Below are 14,087 nucleotides of genomic sequence, written 5' to 3' on the forward strand. Positions count from 1 at the left end.
GGAGAATTGTTGCCTGAAGGAAAAAAGCTATAACTTTCCTAAAACCATTGTCTTTCTCATTTTTCTGATCTTATTAGGGTGAGTTCTATTATTCTCATTGTTATTCTAAACTGTCATGGCCCAGATGGAATTATCCCGCATGCTAATACAGTATGAAGAAGACATGATGACTGCAGATTAGGCAGAAATCAGTCCAGGTGCCATCTTGGGTCATACCAGGGGGCCATCTTGGTTCTAACAGGTTCTGTCAGATTTTGAGTGTTCAAATGTGCCCCACCTTACTTTGGAATATCCTTCCTGTCTCTCTCTGGATCCCTATCTCCCTCTTCTGCCAGCCTTCTCTGATATGAAAGGAATATTCTTTAGGAATAAAATCTGCTTATTCCTTAAGCTAAGTTGAGTGCCTTGGGAATATAAAGAAAATGAATGTTGTTTCTGCAGGCTTTTGCAAGTAGAGGTTTTTTTTGGGGGGTGGGGGTGGATAATAAAAAAACTGATCCTATCAGAAAAAAACCTAAATAAGCGCATGGAAATATGTACATTATCCATGGTTTCTAACTTATACTCCCAATGTTTTCTCAGTCATTCCTGGGAACAACATGCCTATAAATATACCCAATTTAAAGCTATAGATTTCTTCTTGCTTGCTAGGGTCCTCTTTAATCCAAGGGAGACTCCACCTTGGCTCCCAGGATTTGGCCCCCGATGCTGTCCTAGGCTAGGCCCTCTTGAGGGTCACAGCAATCGAGTTGAAGAAAAACCACTGTTTTCCTCACTTGTGGCCACTTGGATTACTCTTTATAGCTCTTACCACCAAGCTCTGTTTACCTAAGCCCTTTTATTACTAGTTATAGACCATTTTGCAAATCTCTGAAGGGCATGCCTAATAAACTACTGTGAGAACTAAGCTTTCAGCACGATGACAGGCAATACCCTGCCAGTCTTCTCTTGATCTCTTCACTAGGGCTTCCCTTCCTTTGCCATTTTCTCTCTTGTTCTCTGCAATAGCTTTTTCCAGGGGGACAGCCCACCTTCAATCCTTCTCATACCCTGAGTTGCCTTTATCTCAGAACCAAATGGGAATCTCATGGGAAGGGCCAATTTTAAATAACTAACTCTTGGGGGAGAAATCAAAAGTCCCAGTACCTCTTTAAAGCCTCTGTTGGGCCTAAATATGTTACCTTATACTCATATCCACTTTTGTGCTCCTTCTCCAAGGAAGAACCAGAGGAAGAATAAGTCATAGCTCATGGAAGTACTCCAAGGATCCTGGAGTCACCCAGTCTGGCTGAAGATGTACAGCCAAGAAAATGATACTGGGGACCACAAAGGACACGGCAAGTTAAGGATGCTCAGGCCACTGTCCCAGAGCTTCACCCACCTCTGAGGGATGACTCAGGTAGGATCTGAATTCAAGAGGTATTCACTCTGAGTATCCCCAGGTACCCCAAGGAGGCCGAGGATGCTCGGCATCTAACTCAGTCTGGCTGAAGCCGTTCAGTCCAAGAAATGGTCCTGGGGACCAAGTGCATTACTAATAGGGACATTGTCAAGGGATGCCTAGCATGTTCCCTCAGAGTTATCCACTGCCTAGGGGGATATCCCAGGCAGGACTCTGTTCCTAGTTTGCCTATTTCTTCCTCTTCTGCCATTTCTCTTTTTTTCCTTATAGAAGGCATGGGAAATAATCAGTTAATCCCCCAAGATTCATGCCTTGTCCCTAATGGGACACCCAAGAGAATATACTTCCCCTCCATGCCACTACTCATATTCTGCCCTAAGCACAGCTATATCCATCCCAAAGGGGAGGACTAGAAAGGGAAGGAATAATCAATGCTTCAGTCCATGACATAGTCAAAGGAGGACCCTCTTCTCCTTCAGGGAAATAGCTAGACAAGAAAGCCCAGTCAGAGTCCAAGTCCCCTTTGCCATTGCTGATATTCAACAATGCAGAGAAAAGTTGGGCAAATATTCTGAGAACCCTAATCGTTTACTGATGGGTTCCAGACACTGACCCTGGCTTTCGACCTCTCTTGGAGGGATGTGCAGTTCATTCTGGTTACCTGTTTTACACCTACTGAGAAAAAAAAAATTTTTAAGTGCAGCATGCAAGGAATCAGATCCTGGCATTTGCTAATACCCCATAAGGAAATTTTCCAGGAAGAGACTGTCCCCATAACTGACCCTAAATGGGATTCTAAAACCCCAATGGGGATAAACCAGAGAGGTAAATTCTTAGAGGCACTCTTGGCAGGAATGGTCCTGGGGACCAAATGCATTACTAATATGGGATGGGATACAAAAGCCTATAAATTATAATAAACTTAAAATAATTGTACAGACTAAGAAAACTCAACCACCTTCTGTGACATGTTAGAAGAAAGCTTTAAAAAATATACTAATCTAGATCCTACTTCTCCAGAGGGAAGAGCTCTTTTGGGATAATACTTCATTAGCCAATCTGCCCCTGATATCAGGCAAAAACTCCAAAAGCTACAAATGGGACCCCACACACACACACCCAATTAGTCTCTATTACTTGATACTGCCTTCATGGCATTTAATAATTGGGATCTCAAGGAGGGGAGAAAAGAACAAAATAAAACAAAACAAGCCAGGTTTATGGTTGTCCCAATTGGCAAAGCCCTTGATACCTGTAGACCCTTCAAGAGTTTATCCAAAAACCAGAGAGAGAAACCTACAGACTTCTGCTTCAACTGCTAGAGACCAGACACTGGGAAAGAGAATGTACCCAGTCACTTCCTGGGCCCTGCTGTCAATGTCATGTTATGGGAAATGATCCCTGGAACTGGAGGGTTGACTGTCTGCTTTCCTGAAGAGGGGTAATGGCCAGACAAGGTCCTCATGAGCCAAGGGTAAGAACTCAATGACTGAGGAAGCCCAGGGAAATCCTCTGTGCCCCTGTCTGGAGAAGTAATCATAACCATTGAGGAACCCTGGGTAACTCTGGACATCATGAGTAAGCCACTTTCATTTCTTTTAAATACAAGGACTACTGACTCTGTTCTCCCTTATTTTTCAGGAAGGGCTTCCTTATGAACCATGGAAATTATGGGAATGGAGGGAAGAAATATTTTAAGTTATTTCACCCCTTCCTTGGTATTCTAATTAGAGAGCCAAGTATTCTCACAAAAATTTCTAATAGTTCCTAGCTTCCCAGTCCCCCTTATGGAAAAATATATACTTGCTAAGCTGGGGACCACCCATCCTTTACATTTAAAACTCCAAGGATTATGATCATTCAAGATTCTAACGGGGTACAAAGCCACATATATGATAAAACTGACCTCTGGCCTGGTGCTATAGACAACCAGAAAGGGCTATAACAGCATCTGCTGTAAAAATACAACTTAAGGATCCTTCCAAATTCCCCCATTATAAACAATACCCAGTAAGACCTGAAGTTAAAAAAGGACTTAAACCCATTGTAAAAGTATTGTTTAAATTTGGGCTACTAAAGCCTTGTCAGTCCCCCTGCAATACTTAATACTACCAGTACTTAAGTCAACTAAGAAATACAGGATCATCTAAGACCTAAGGTTTCCAACCCAAATTTGACTAAGGACTGCTGGTTTTGTTTATCCTCATCCTCAGTGCAATACACAGCTGTTCCTATTTCTATTTGGCTAGTGCAATGGCTCTTCATTCTAAATATGAGAGGTCCACATACCCAGTTAATAAATATGCAGCACTTACAGGATTTTCAAATAACTAAATGGGCTAAGAACACACTGGTAAAAAGGATAGTTAATCTTCTCAAAACCTTCCAATGGAATTTAGCAACTGTGGCCTCACTGGGAGCCCAAGTTTGAGACCTACAATAGTAACTATTCCTTTAAAATTCTAGGCACTCATATGTGTTAAAAATGTAATACAACTCAAAGATGACCACTGGGTAACTTAGACCAGTCCTCTGCAATCATACTGCTTCACAAATCCAACAGCATTTGTCGGATTCATAGGGAATCTGGTTAAAATTCTAAAACTATTTCCTTTGATTGTTGCTTTTCTTGGGACCCCAATTAATGCTAATTCTCACTCTATTTTTTGGGCCCTGTGTCTTAAATCTCCTAACCAAGTTTATCTCTTCTTACTTAGAAGCTGTAAATTTGCAAATGACCATATGACAAGGATATCAACCACTTGGAACCTCCACTTAATCCTACTGTGAGTCATCCAACACTAAAAATATCCCTCTTCATAGCCCTCTTCATGACACACCTCAGGACTATTTCAACGGACTGGCCCTGGCCCCTATCTACTCCTAGATCAGGTAGGGTGAGAGTTCCATGATCCCCAGTAGGTAGAGTCAATGCCCCTTTCCAGTATGACCCAGTTACAGAAGACAGACCTTCAGTTCCCCAAAAGACTTATGGGGATCACACCTCTCAAGGGGAAAATGAGGCAGGAGAAAGCTAGCAAATGAAAGCGGGTAAGGGTGCTGGAGCATCTGTCCATGTAGCTAAATATAGAAAAAAAAAAAAACATCAAGGCAGAAAACTTCCTGCTCAAGGTAATGTAGGCAGGAGAATAGTATGTGTGTGTGTGTGTGTGGGGGGGTGTCTAGCTGATTAAGCAACATTTAATATAGCCAATGAGATAAATCTGTGGGCCCAGACACTTATGAAATAGTCAATGAGAAATCAGTGGGCCCAGCCACATCTGATAGAGCCAATGGCATGAGAATAATTAGTGGGCCCAGCCAATGCTCAACCCACATGACCTAGGTTAAAAATGATAAATTGGCAGAATCAATTGCTGGGGCCTTTTGAACCACTCTTTCTTTATCAGCTCAGGCCTGCTCCTACCTCTCAGGAGTGTACTTTTACTTAATAAACTACCTTTTCCTTACACACACACGAGAGAGAGAGAGAGAGAGAGAGAGAGAGAGAGAGAGAGAGGGAGAGAGAATGAGAAAGCAAGCTGCCAGGTCCAGAACTCGAACAGTGGTTGGCCTTGGGAACCCAGTGCTTTAACCACCATGCCACCTGCTGCCACCCCCATGGATTAATTTGAAAGTGGTGAAATTGATAGGACTTGGTGATAAGATGTGAGGTTGGGAGAAGGAAGATAATTTGACTTGTAGTGAGGTTAAGGTTCTTGTTGGAGATTGGTAAATTGGATATATTGGGCTGTTGTTTATAAAAATTATCTGAGTTAGAAATAGATATTTCAAACTGGAAACAGTGTAAAGTGAGCAAATAGGATGGGACCCCACCAAGACCCACTATTTAAGGGTAAACCAAAGGAAAAAAAGGCTAGTAGTCTGAGTGGGTCTTTAACTTTTGGTCATTTGCCATGTTTTTAAGTGTGTCTCTTAGTGGTTGCCTTTTAAAAGAAGAGATATTTGCATTTTCATTTACTCTTTTTAAATTATTGGAATACAACTTTCAGAAAAACTTTTTTTTTTTTTTTGGAGAGATTTTCACTGTAGGGCGCGTGCGCTCGCCAGACAGACAGAGAGAGACATAGAGACAGAAAGCAAGAAATCACCCCCCAGGGGGGATGGTCACGCCGCAATCCCTTCTCCTCCATTCTCCTCTCGGGATCTTGGGCACGCACGCACACGCGCCCGGCGTGAGTTTCAAGCCACCGGGTCCAGGACACGAACCGCGGTCGACTACGTGGGAATCCAGCGACATAGCCATTACGCTAACTGCTGGTTCCCTCAGAAAAACTTTTAAACTAAATTTAGTATGGATTTAAAACATAGACATCAAGTGAATTCCCACAATAGGCTATCAGGATGGCTGCAAAAACCTTAGGATTATGAAGTCAAAGGATCATTATTAGATCCAAGTGACCTATCAGAGATACCTATGTTAACTGAAAAATGACCCTGAGTAAGACCTCTATCTATCCTAAAGATGTGCTTGGTAGTGGTGTGGGCAGAAAGTAAGCATTTATATTTGAGGACAGCAGATTACTAAAGAAAAACTTGTACATGAATGTTTAAGACAGCATTATTCATAATAGCTAAAAAGTGGAAACAATCCAATGTCCATCAACAAGTGAATGGATAAACTCAATGTGGCATATATGCACAATGAAATATTACTCAGTCATGAAAAAGGATGAAGTACTGATACTTGCTGTGATATGAATGAGTCTTGAAAACATGCTAAGAAAAAGAAACTGTCACAAAAGACCACATCTTATATAATTTCATTTACATGAACTGTTCATCACTGGAAAATCAATAGAGATAGCAAGTAGGTTTTTAACTTTTGGTCATTTGCTGTGTTTTTAAGTGTGTCTCTTATTGGTTACCTTTTGAAAGAAGAGACATTTGTATCAGGGGCTGGGGGAAGATGGGGAAATGGGCAGAGACTTCTAATGTGTACTGGGTTTGTTTCAGGAGTGCTGAAAAACAATACAAAATTTAGATACTGGTGGTGATAGCGCAACTCAGTAAATATACTAAACACTATTGAATTTTACACGTTTAACAAGTAAAATTTATGGTATATAAATTACACCTCAATTTAAAAATTGTAACTAAGACTAAAAATGAAAAGTGGAGTAATGGAGTGGTGGCTGCTTGGCCATCATTTGAGTCCTTCAAGGGTCCTTTAGGACCTGGGGTGTCAAGTTCAGAGATGAAAACCCTGGGGGAGTAAGTCTCCCCTTTGATGAATGATTGAGGAATGTTCCTCATGTAGAACTCCTGCGAGAGTTGCAAGGAAGGAATTCCTAACACCCTCCCCTACCACACACAGCCTCTCCCCATCTTCCCCAAAGATGGTAAATGGCAGGTGAGTTTCTTCTCCAAGACAGTGCTTCTTTGCCTTTGGTCATGTAGTCCTTTCACAGGAAAAGCAGTTTCTGGGTCTCTGAGTGGCCATACTGTGTCTTATGCTGATCAAACAGTTTATGCAGGGCAGCCATATAGAGTGTATGGTATTTGTCCACCATCTCCTGGCTTGGATTTTCAATTTTGGGCAGTGGGAGAGGCTCTCCAACTGTCAAATGAGATGGGAAAAGAGAAGGAAAGGGTGTTAGATTCTCCTCTTCCTTTAACCTCCTTCTCCCCTGGAGCAGACCCTCTGTAATCCCATGTCACCTTCTAGCTTCTACCCTTCTGCTGCTCTCTTCTTTAGTGGAGGATGAGTAGGGAGGGCTGAGACTAAGGTTGAGAAAAGGCTGAGGTGGCCTTGAGGCTGAGAGTTGCACTCACCTATGGTGACAATAGGCTGGGAGTACGGCAGGAGTCCAATGGAGCCTTGACAGAAACCTCGTCCATAGAAGACACAAAAATAGAAACCAACAATGCGGCGGAAACAGTTTTGAAACTTGTACATCTTGCTGTCTTTATGGAACAGCACCTGCTCATATACCTCGGTTTCTCCAAAAGTGAAGGTGGGGACCAGATGAGCCCTGTAGGAAAACCATGAGTTATTTCTCAAATATAGTCTATGGTTGGAACCACCATGGAAGAACATTTGTTCATGTTTATATATTATGATAAAATCCCTGTGGCATAAAACTTATTTTCTTGCATTAAACAGGCTCCCCCATTTAGTGTCTCTTGTCCTAAAATTTTCATTTTTTTCAGAGGTCTTTTGCTGTAGGGCATGTGCACTCACCAGAGAGACAAAGAGAGACAGAGGGAAAGAAAGTGAGAAATCACCCCAAGGGGAGATGGCCACTCCACAGTCCCTTCTCCTCCATTCTCTTCTTGGGATTTTGGGCACACACACACATGCACCCAGTGTGAGTTTCAAGCCTCTGGCTGGGACTTGCACCGCCGTTGGCCATGTGGGAGTCCAACACTCCAACCAGTATTTAACCTGCTGACCCCTTGTCCTGTAATTTTCAAAGCCAGTGAGAATGCTACCTTTGAGCCAAGATAACAAGGGCAAGATATGGGGGCAAAAGGAGGGAACAAAATTGGACAGAGATCCTCAAAGTCTCACATCATGAAAACCTTCCAAGAAGTATCAAAGAGGGGAATATCTGATTCTGTTCCTTTTAGTTGAATGCACAGAGAAGGTGATAATAATTTTGCACAGCTGTATGTATATGATATGCCCATCACTCAAGAGAGCTATGTCTAAGGTATTCTGTTCTTGGGGCATGGGATTAGAGCAGAGAAAAATTGTTTCCTTTTCACAGACTATGGGAATCTACTTGGAATAGTGCCCTAGGTAGAGAATCAGGCCCCTTGAGTTCCTTAAGTGAGAAAAGAGAACTCAGTCACTCTTGTATGAATCTTTAGGAGTTGCTCATAACAATCTCCCTGCATATTGACACAAGCGACCTTATTGGTTCTTTCCCTTGAAGACAGCAGAGGATACAGTGGGGAAATTCAGAAGCCCAGGTTTAGATGGCTGAAAGTCACTGAGAGAGTCAGTGAATAGTAGGACCTTGACTAGAACCCAGAAGCCCTTCCTCCCAGCTTAGAGCTCTCCCTACATTATGCTCCAAACTGATAACAGGCCTTTCAGGCAAGGTCCTTAGAAGAAATACTCTCCTGTTCTCTGAGTCTGCAATAGGACAATTGTCCCTGTGTCCAGTAAGCTGGACTGTTGACCTGATGGGACATCCAGCAGCTCCAGCCTTGGGCTTTTGTTCTTCATCCTTAAGTCAGAGTGACTCACATTCATTGATCTCTTACTGTGTGCCAGGCATAGGTAGGTGCTTATTGTGGTTGAATTCATTTAAAGTCTACAATCATCCCCACATAGTAGATACAATTATTGGTGGCCACATTATAAAGAAGAAAATACCAAGTCTCAGAATAGTGAAGTGACCTGTCTCCGGTCACGTGGTAAGTCATGGAGTCCAGGATTTTCAATCAGGCTCTGACTTCAGATCCTGCACTCATACTCACCATGTGGGACTGCCTCTTGCACTTAACTATTAGCAGACAGATATCGATATCTGTATTAATAGAGATCATGTGAGGATCATCTATAAACTAGAGCCATCATAGCTCAATCTTCCCTGCTACTGAACCTGGGTTTACCATTTGGTTTCCTGGGAACTGGTCCATCTAGCTCAGAAGGAACAGATGATTTAAACCTTCCTGAAATTCTATGCCCATTTCTCCTACTCAATTGTAAGTTCCCTGAGGGTGAAACTTGTGTCTGATTCATCTTGGCATCACCTACTGGGTCATGCTTCTTAGAGAAGGTCACCCACTCCTCTCCTGGAAGGAACACCTACCCGTGTTGGAGGGCTGTGCGCACAAACCCCTTACGCTTCTGGAGGATGAGGGTGGTGGCGTTGGGCACGCTTTGCAAGGCCTCTCCCACACCTCCCACTACAATGCCCACAAGGTTGCCAGTGCCATGGCTCAGCAGGTAGTCAATTGCTGGCTGACTCACGGAACACACACCTGAAGAGAATCAAGGAGCACAGAGAGGAGCAAAATGATCAAGAGAGAAGAAAATGACTGAGGAACACCTTTCTCTCTGCTCTTCACTGGTTTGTTTGTGTGCCCTCTGTTGCCATGGGTTATAGGAGGAGAGGGTCAATGAGAGGGAACTATAAAATGTGGAGATGAGAAGGATGTGGACCAACAGAAAACATTTCACTTTCAGGCAATATCTTCACTTTGCAGGAAGCACTAAGTCGAAACTATAATAGTAAGTCTTTCAGTGGAATAACCAAAAGGACTTTCTGAATCTCAACTATACATGCTACCCTTTCTTTTTCTGTTAATAGCAACAGCTATTATTTATTGAGCACATACTCTGTAGCAGGCATTATGTTGAATGCTTTACTTACATTTTTTAATTTAGTCATCATACCATATCTGAGGTTAGACTATCATCATAAACGCCACTTAACAGATGAAGAAACTGAGGCCAGTAAAGATTAGCTGGTTTACCCAAGACCATGCAGCAAATGGCAGAGCCAGCATTCATACCCAAGCAGTTTAACTCCAGAATGTATGTTTTTGACTGCAAAGCTATGATGATGGGGGAAGATGTGGGAGGAGGAGGGGATGGGGCTTAAAAGGGTGTACTTCTAAGTAGAGAAATAGATCGGAAGCTCATATAAGTATGGTCAGAAGCACCTTTGGCCATGAGGTAGTCTCTAACAATGGGGATCTTGAAGAACCAGGACAGCGTGGCCAGGTGAGGAGTGATGCCTGGGAAGGTCTTTGAAAAGCCTGTGGCTTCAGTGCAGAAGTTGCAGAAGGCACCAAAAGTCAGGAGGCCATGGGGGTGAACCCCCATGAGGTAGTTGTGCTCAGGTGGCAGGTCTTTGGTCTTCAGGATCTGCAGCCATGGAGAGAAATGCCAGAAGTTGTGGAATGAGATCACATGGGGTTGCAGGAGATCACAGTATGAAGCCACTTTGAGTATCAGGGTGTTCTCTCAAGCAGTGTTCCAACACATAAATCATGAGTGGGTTTCAAGGGGCCAAGATATTGGTCTCCTCTACCTCTGGGTAACAAGGGAGGATCTGCTATGCTTCTTGCCTATGGCTGCAAGTAATCTTGGCCATCTATGTCAATGTGGAGCAGACAACAAACATTGCCCCCCCAGTTTTTAGTTGACAAAGCACATTGCTATGCTGATCCTTGTATGGACATTGTTTTCTTAAAGAAATATTTCTTTAAAATTGTATTTATTATTACTATTATTTTTAATTTTACCGGAGAGAGACAGAGAGAGAGGGAAAACAGGAAATCAAGCTGCCAGGTCCAGGACTTGAACTGTGGTCAGTCATGTGGGAATCCAGCACCTCAACCACCACACCACCTCCTGGCTCCCTGTATGAGCATTGTTATGTGAAAAAGGTTAAAAATCAGGGCAGCATTTGTTGTCTATTTCAAAGAAGGATCAGAATAGAAGCACATCTTTGGAATCTCTTCCTGGTATTAACTACCCCAACACTCTTCCAGTGCTTATTTAAGTAACTTTTTTTTTGGAGAGATTTTTGCTATAGGGTGTGTGAGCTTACTAGAGACAGAGAGAGAGAGAGGCAGAAAGCAAGAAATCACACCCCGAAGGGTATGGCCACACTGCAATCCCTTCTCCTCCTTTCTCCTCTCGGGATTTTTGGTACGCATGCACACGTGCCTGGTGTGTGTTTCAAGCATCCAGGTCTGGGACTCAAACTGCTATCAACCATGTGGGAGTCCAGCAATGTAACCCTTATGCCATCTGCTGGTGTGCAGTTTAAGTAACTTTTATTCAATGCTGAGAACCCTGCTAAGATATCACCATGCTTTTGCAACCTCTCCTCATATCCCCCATCTGAACTATTGGGTTGTTGGGAAAAGTCATGATGTATTTTTGTTTTTCTATGCAAGAATGTGTCATGACTTTTCTGAACACCCAATACTTCTGTGCCTTGTATCAAACTATAATTATCTACTTGTCTGTCTTTCCCATTAGATATGAACTTCTTGATGGTAGAGAATTGTGTTCTATTCACGCTTCTGTCCCCTAGGTGTGTGGTTTGCAGTAGGCTTTCAATCAATGTTTATGAAACTGAACTGAACTGTGTCTGCCATCTGCCTGTGTCACCTGCAGATCAAGCCAAAGGTGTCCAAAGCCCAAGCAGAGTGCTCAGTAGAAATATTACATCGTTGGTAAGAGGGTGGGTGAAGGAGTAAAGTCTGAGGAAGGACACTAAGGAGAAAAATAGAGAGGCAAGGCATTTATGAGACAAAGAAATGGATTATTATCTGTTGAAGATAACTTTATAGTATTGTCAACTAGACTGGTGAGAAGTGTACACATGTTGGAATATTCACTTTTTAAGCCAAGTAACATTGAATGTATAAAATAAATAGAAAAAATACTTCTAAAGAAAAAGAAATATTACATCCCGAAGTAAATTAACTGCATTTTTCTGAGATACTCATTTTCCTTATGGACAACCCCAGTCCTTTGATATAAATGCCTAGTATTTTGGAAACTGGAGGGACACTGGGGAAGAAACACTTACCGTAATGGGGAAATAGTCTCTGATGTGGGTCCAAACACACCAGTTCCTTACCCAGGCTGAACGCCTGCCACCTGAGATAAAAATATCAGTAGGAGATGGTGTCAGTATGTGCCACCCCATACCTCCCCCACATTTAGGACTTTCCTTAGGGAACATGGCTCTCCTAGAGAGGTGGAAAAAAAAGAGACCTCAAGGATAATCCTGTTTGGTCCATCTCCTGTGACTCCGAGAACTTGGTGGTGAGGGATTTGGCATGTTGAGTGGGACTCCCTGGTTGCATGTTTAGGTGGAGGATTCTTCTTTATAGATCCATGAGCCTTACCTTTCTCTGGGGTCTTCCAGTCCAAGAAAAGCCAGGCAAAGTAAAGTGCTGGTAGCGGCCACCAGGATGTAAACAGCAGGTAAACCAATAATGGCTGCAAGATCCAAACTAACAGAGGATTGGGTCAAACCGAATTTGTGCTGCCAGTAAAACTTGACCATGCCCAGTCCTATTACCTGCTCTCTGCACTACCCAAGCCTCTAGTCCTGGCCCTCAGCATAATCCAGGTTCTTCCTATCCATCATCCATGTCCACTTGTCCTTCAAAAATTTCCTTGATCATCTATCAGACACAAACCTTATGTCTCTTTGACTGTCATCCCTGTCATCTGCCTTCCTGCCTAGCCACCATAGCTCTACTCCTGCTCTGCCTGCCACCAGCTTTTTGTACTCCTGCCCCTATTCATTTGTCATATTTCCCCTCTTATTTCCAGTCTTCCTTCCTGTCCGTCATCCTTGAACTCATGTTAAGCCATTAGCCCACCCCCTTTCTCCTGTACTATCCGTATCCTCCTATACCTTGCCCATCTAGCATCTGCATCCCTGTTCCGTTTCTTATCCACCATTCTGGTCTTCTTGCCCATTCACCATTCCTGCCATCACCTCTATCTGCCCCTATGCTACCACGACCCCTTTCCTAGAATAAAAAGCACTAGGGTTCAAACACAGGCTCTACTTTTCCAAGCCTATAGTGTTGTTTCCTCTGACCCACTCCTAGACATCATTTTCCCTCTTTAAAGAGTGAGGGTTAGGAAGTGGCTGAAATTAACTAGATCTACTCATATCCATTATTATGATCCTGTTCTGCCCCCTGCCTGTTTTCACTGTCCCCTGATCTCTACCACTTCCTTCTCCAGAGCACTTACGGAACTCAAGACTACTTGACTTTACTTGCTAGTACCATCTCAGATGATCTAAAGTTCAGAGATGGGATGTCTCATGACCACCAAAATCACCCTAGATCTGACCAGGGCCTCTGACTCTTGCTTCTCTCTGTGTTCTCTTGGGTTGATACTCACAGATGGCGAGGTAGCTCAAGGGCCATTGCAGAAGCATCAGACTCTGGAAGTGCTTGGGCTGCTTGGAATGAGGCATGATGCTCGGGAACTTGAGGGAGACAAATATCCTAGAACAGTGTTACAACCAGAGGTTCCACCAGGTTCTGGAAGCTAGCTCAATAGTGACTTCATGTAACTATGAGGAGTTTACACCTGCCCTCTCCCCTCCTATCCACTACTCTCCACCCCCCACCCACTGCAGAGGGCAGGCTCTGAAGTGCCCTTTGCTGTCCTATCAGGCCTGGCCCATCCTGTTTGCCCTTTGGCTCTCCTTCTTGGCCTCATTAGGTCATCAGGATGGAGAAAGGTAAAAATTGCTGCTGTCTTGTCTGAGTGACTCAGAGACCCAGAAAGGGGATATGCTCCTCCCAGACTGCTCAGGGAGTGTGACTTTAGGGAGATGACTAGTAGCCTTTCTACTAGTTCCAGAAGTACGTGGGATGGGGACCTCCTGGAATTAGGTCTCTGTTACCCTTAAGCAACTTGGTTCAGGGCTGTCCACCACCCCCTTAAGTCTTTATGATAAAAATTTCCAGGGGCCAGCAGGTGGCATGGTGGTTAAGGGTGCTGGACTCCCACATGGCCGACCACAGTTTGAGTCCTGGACCTGGCGACTTGCTTTATCACTTTCCCTCTCTCTCTCACTCTGTCCCTCTCTAGTCAGATTAAAATACATACATACATACATACATACATAAAGTTAAATAAAACAATTATTTCAAAAATTATTTTAAAAAATGTCCCCAAACATACACAAAACTAGAGGATACAACAAAT

General features: G+C 43.3%; 1 protein-coding gene across 1 annotated transcript; it reads right to left on the reverse strand.

The window, feature by feature from the left end:
- Positions 1-6,828: 6,828 nt before the first annotated feature.
- On the reverse strand, positions 6,829-13,462 carry AWAT1 (acyl-CoA wax alcohol acyltransferase 1). Its single transcript, XM_006166656.2, has 7 exons — positions 13,272-13,462; positions 12,254-12,361; positions 11,932-12,002; positions 10,046-10,250; positions 9,190-9,361; positions 7,199-7,398; positions 6,829-6,983 (listed from the first exon to the last, which is right to left on the reverse strand). The coding sequence occupies exons 1-7, from the start codon at positions 13,345-13,347 to the stop codon at positions 6,829-6,831; spliced, it is 987 nt and encodes a 328-aa protein (XP_006166718.1). The 5' UTR covers positions 13,348-13,462.
- Between the last annotated feature and the right edge of the window lie 625 nt (positions 13,463-14,087).

This window comes from Tupaia chinensis, unplaced genomic scaffold (genome assembly GCF_000334495.1).
Source record: "Tupaia chinensis unplaced genomic scaffold, TupChi_1.0 Scaffold144288_2, whole genome shotgun sequence".
NCBI classification, from domain to species: Eukaryota; Metazoa; Chordata; class Mammalia; order Scandentia; family Tupaiidae; genus Tupaia; species Tupaia belangeri.

Excerpts from the sequence above, each read along its gene's own strand:
- AWAT1 (XM_006166656.2), bottom strand. The coding sequence starts at position 13,347 with ATGCCTCATTCCAAGCAGCCCAAGCACTTCCAGAGTCTGATGCTTCTG. Across the intron at positions 12,003-12,253 it reads CTGGAAGACCCCAGAGAAAG|GTGGCAGGCGTTCAGCCTGG; the intron begins GTAAGGCTCATG and ends TTTTTATCTCAG. Across the intron at positions 10,251-11,931 it reads GAGACTATTTCCCCATTACG|ATCCTGAAGACCAAAGACCT; the intron begins GTAAGTGTTTCT and ends CCATGGCTGCAG.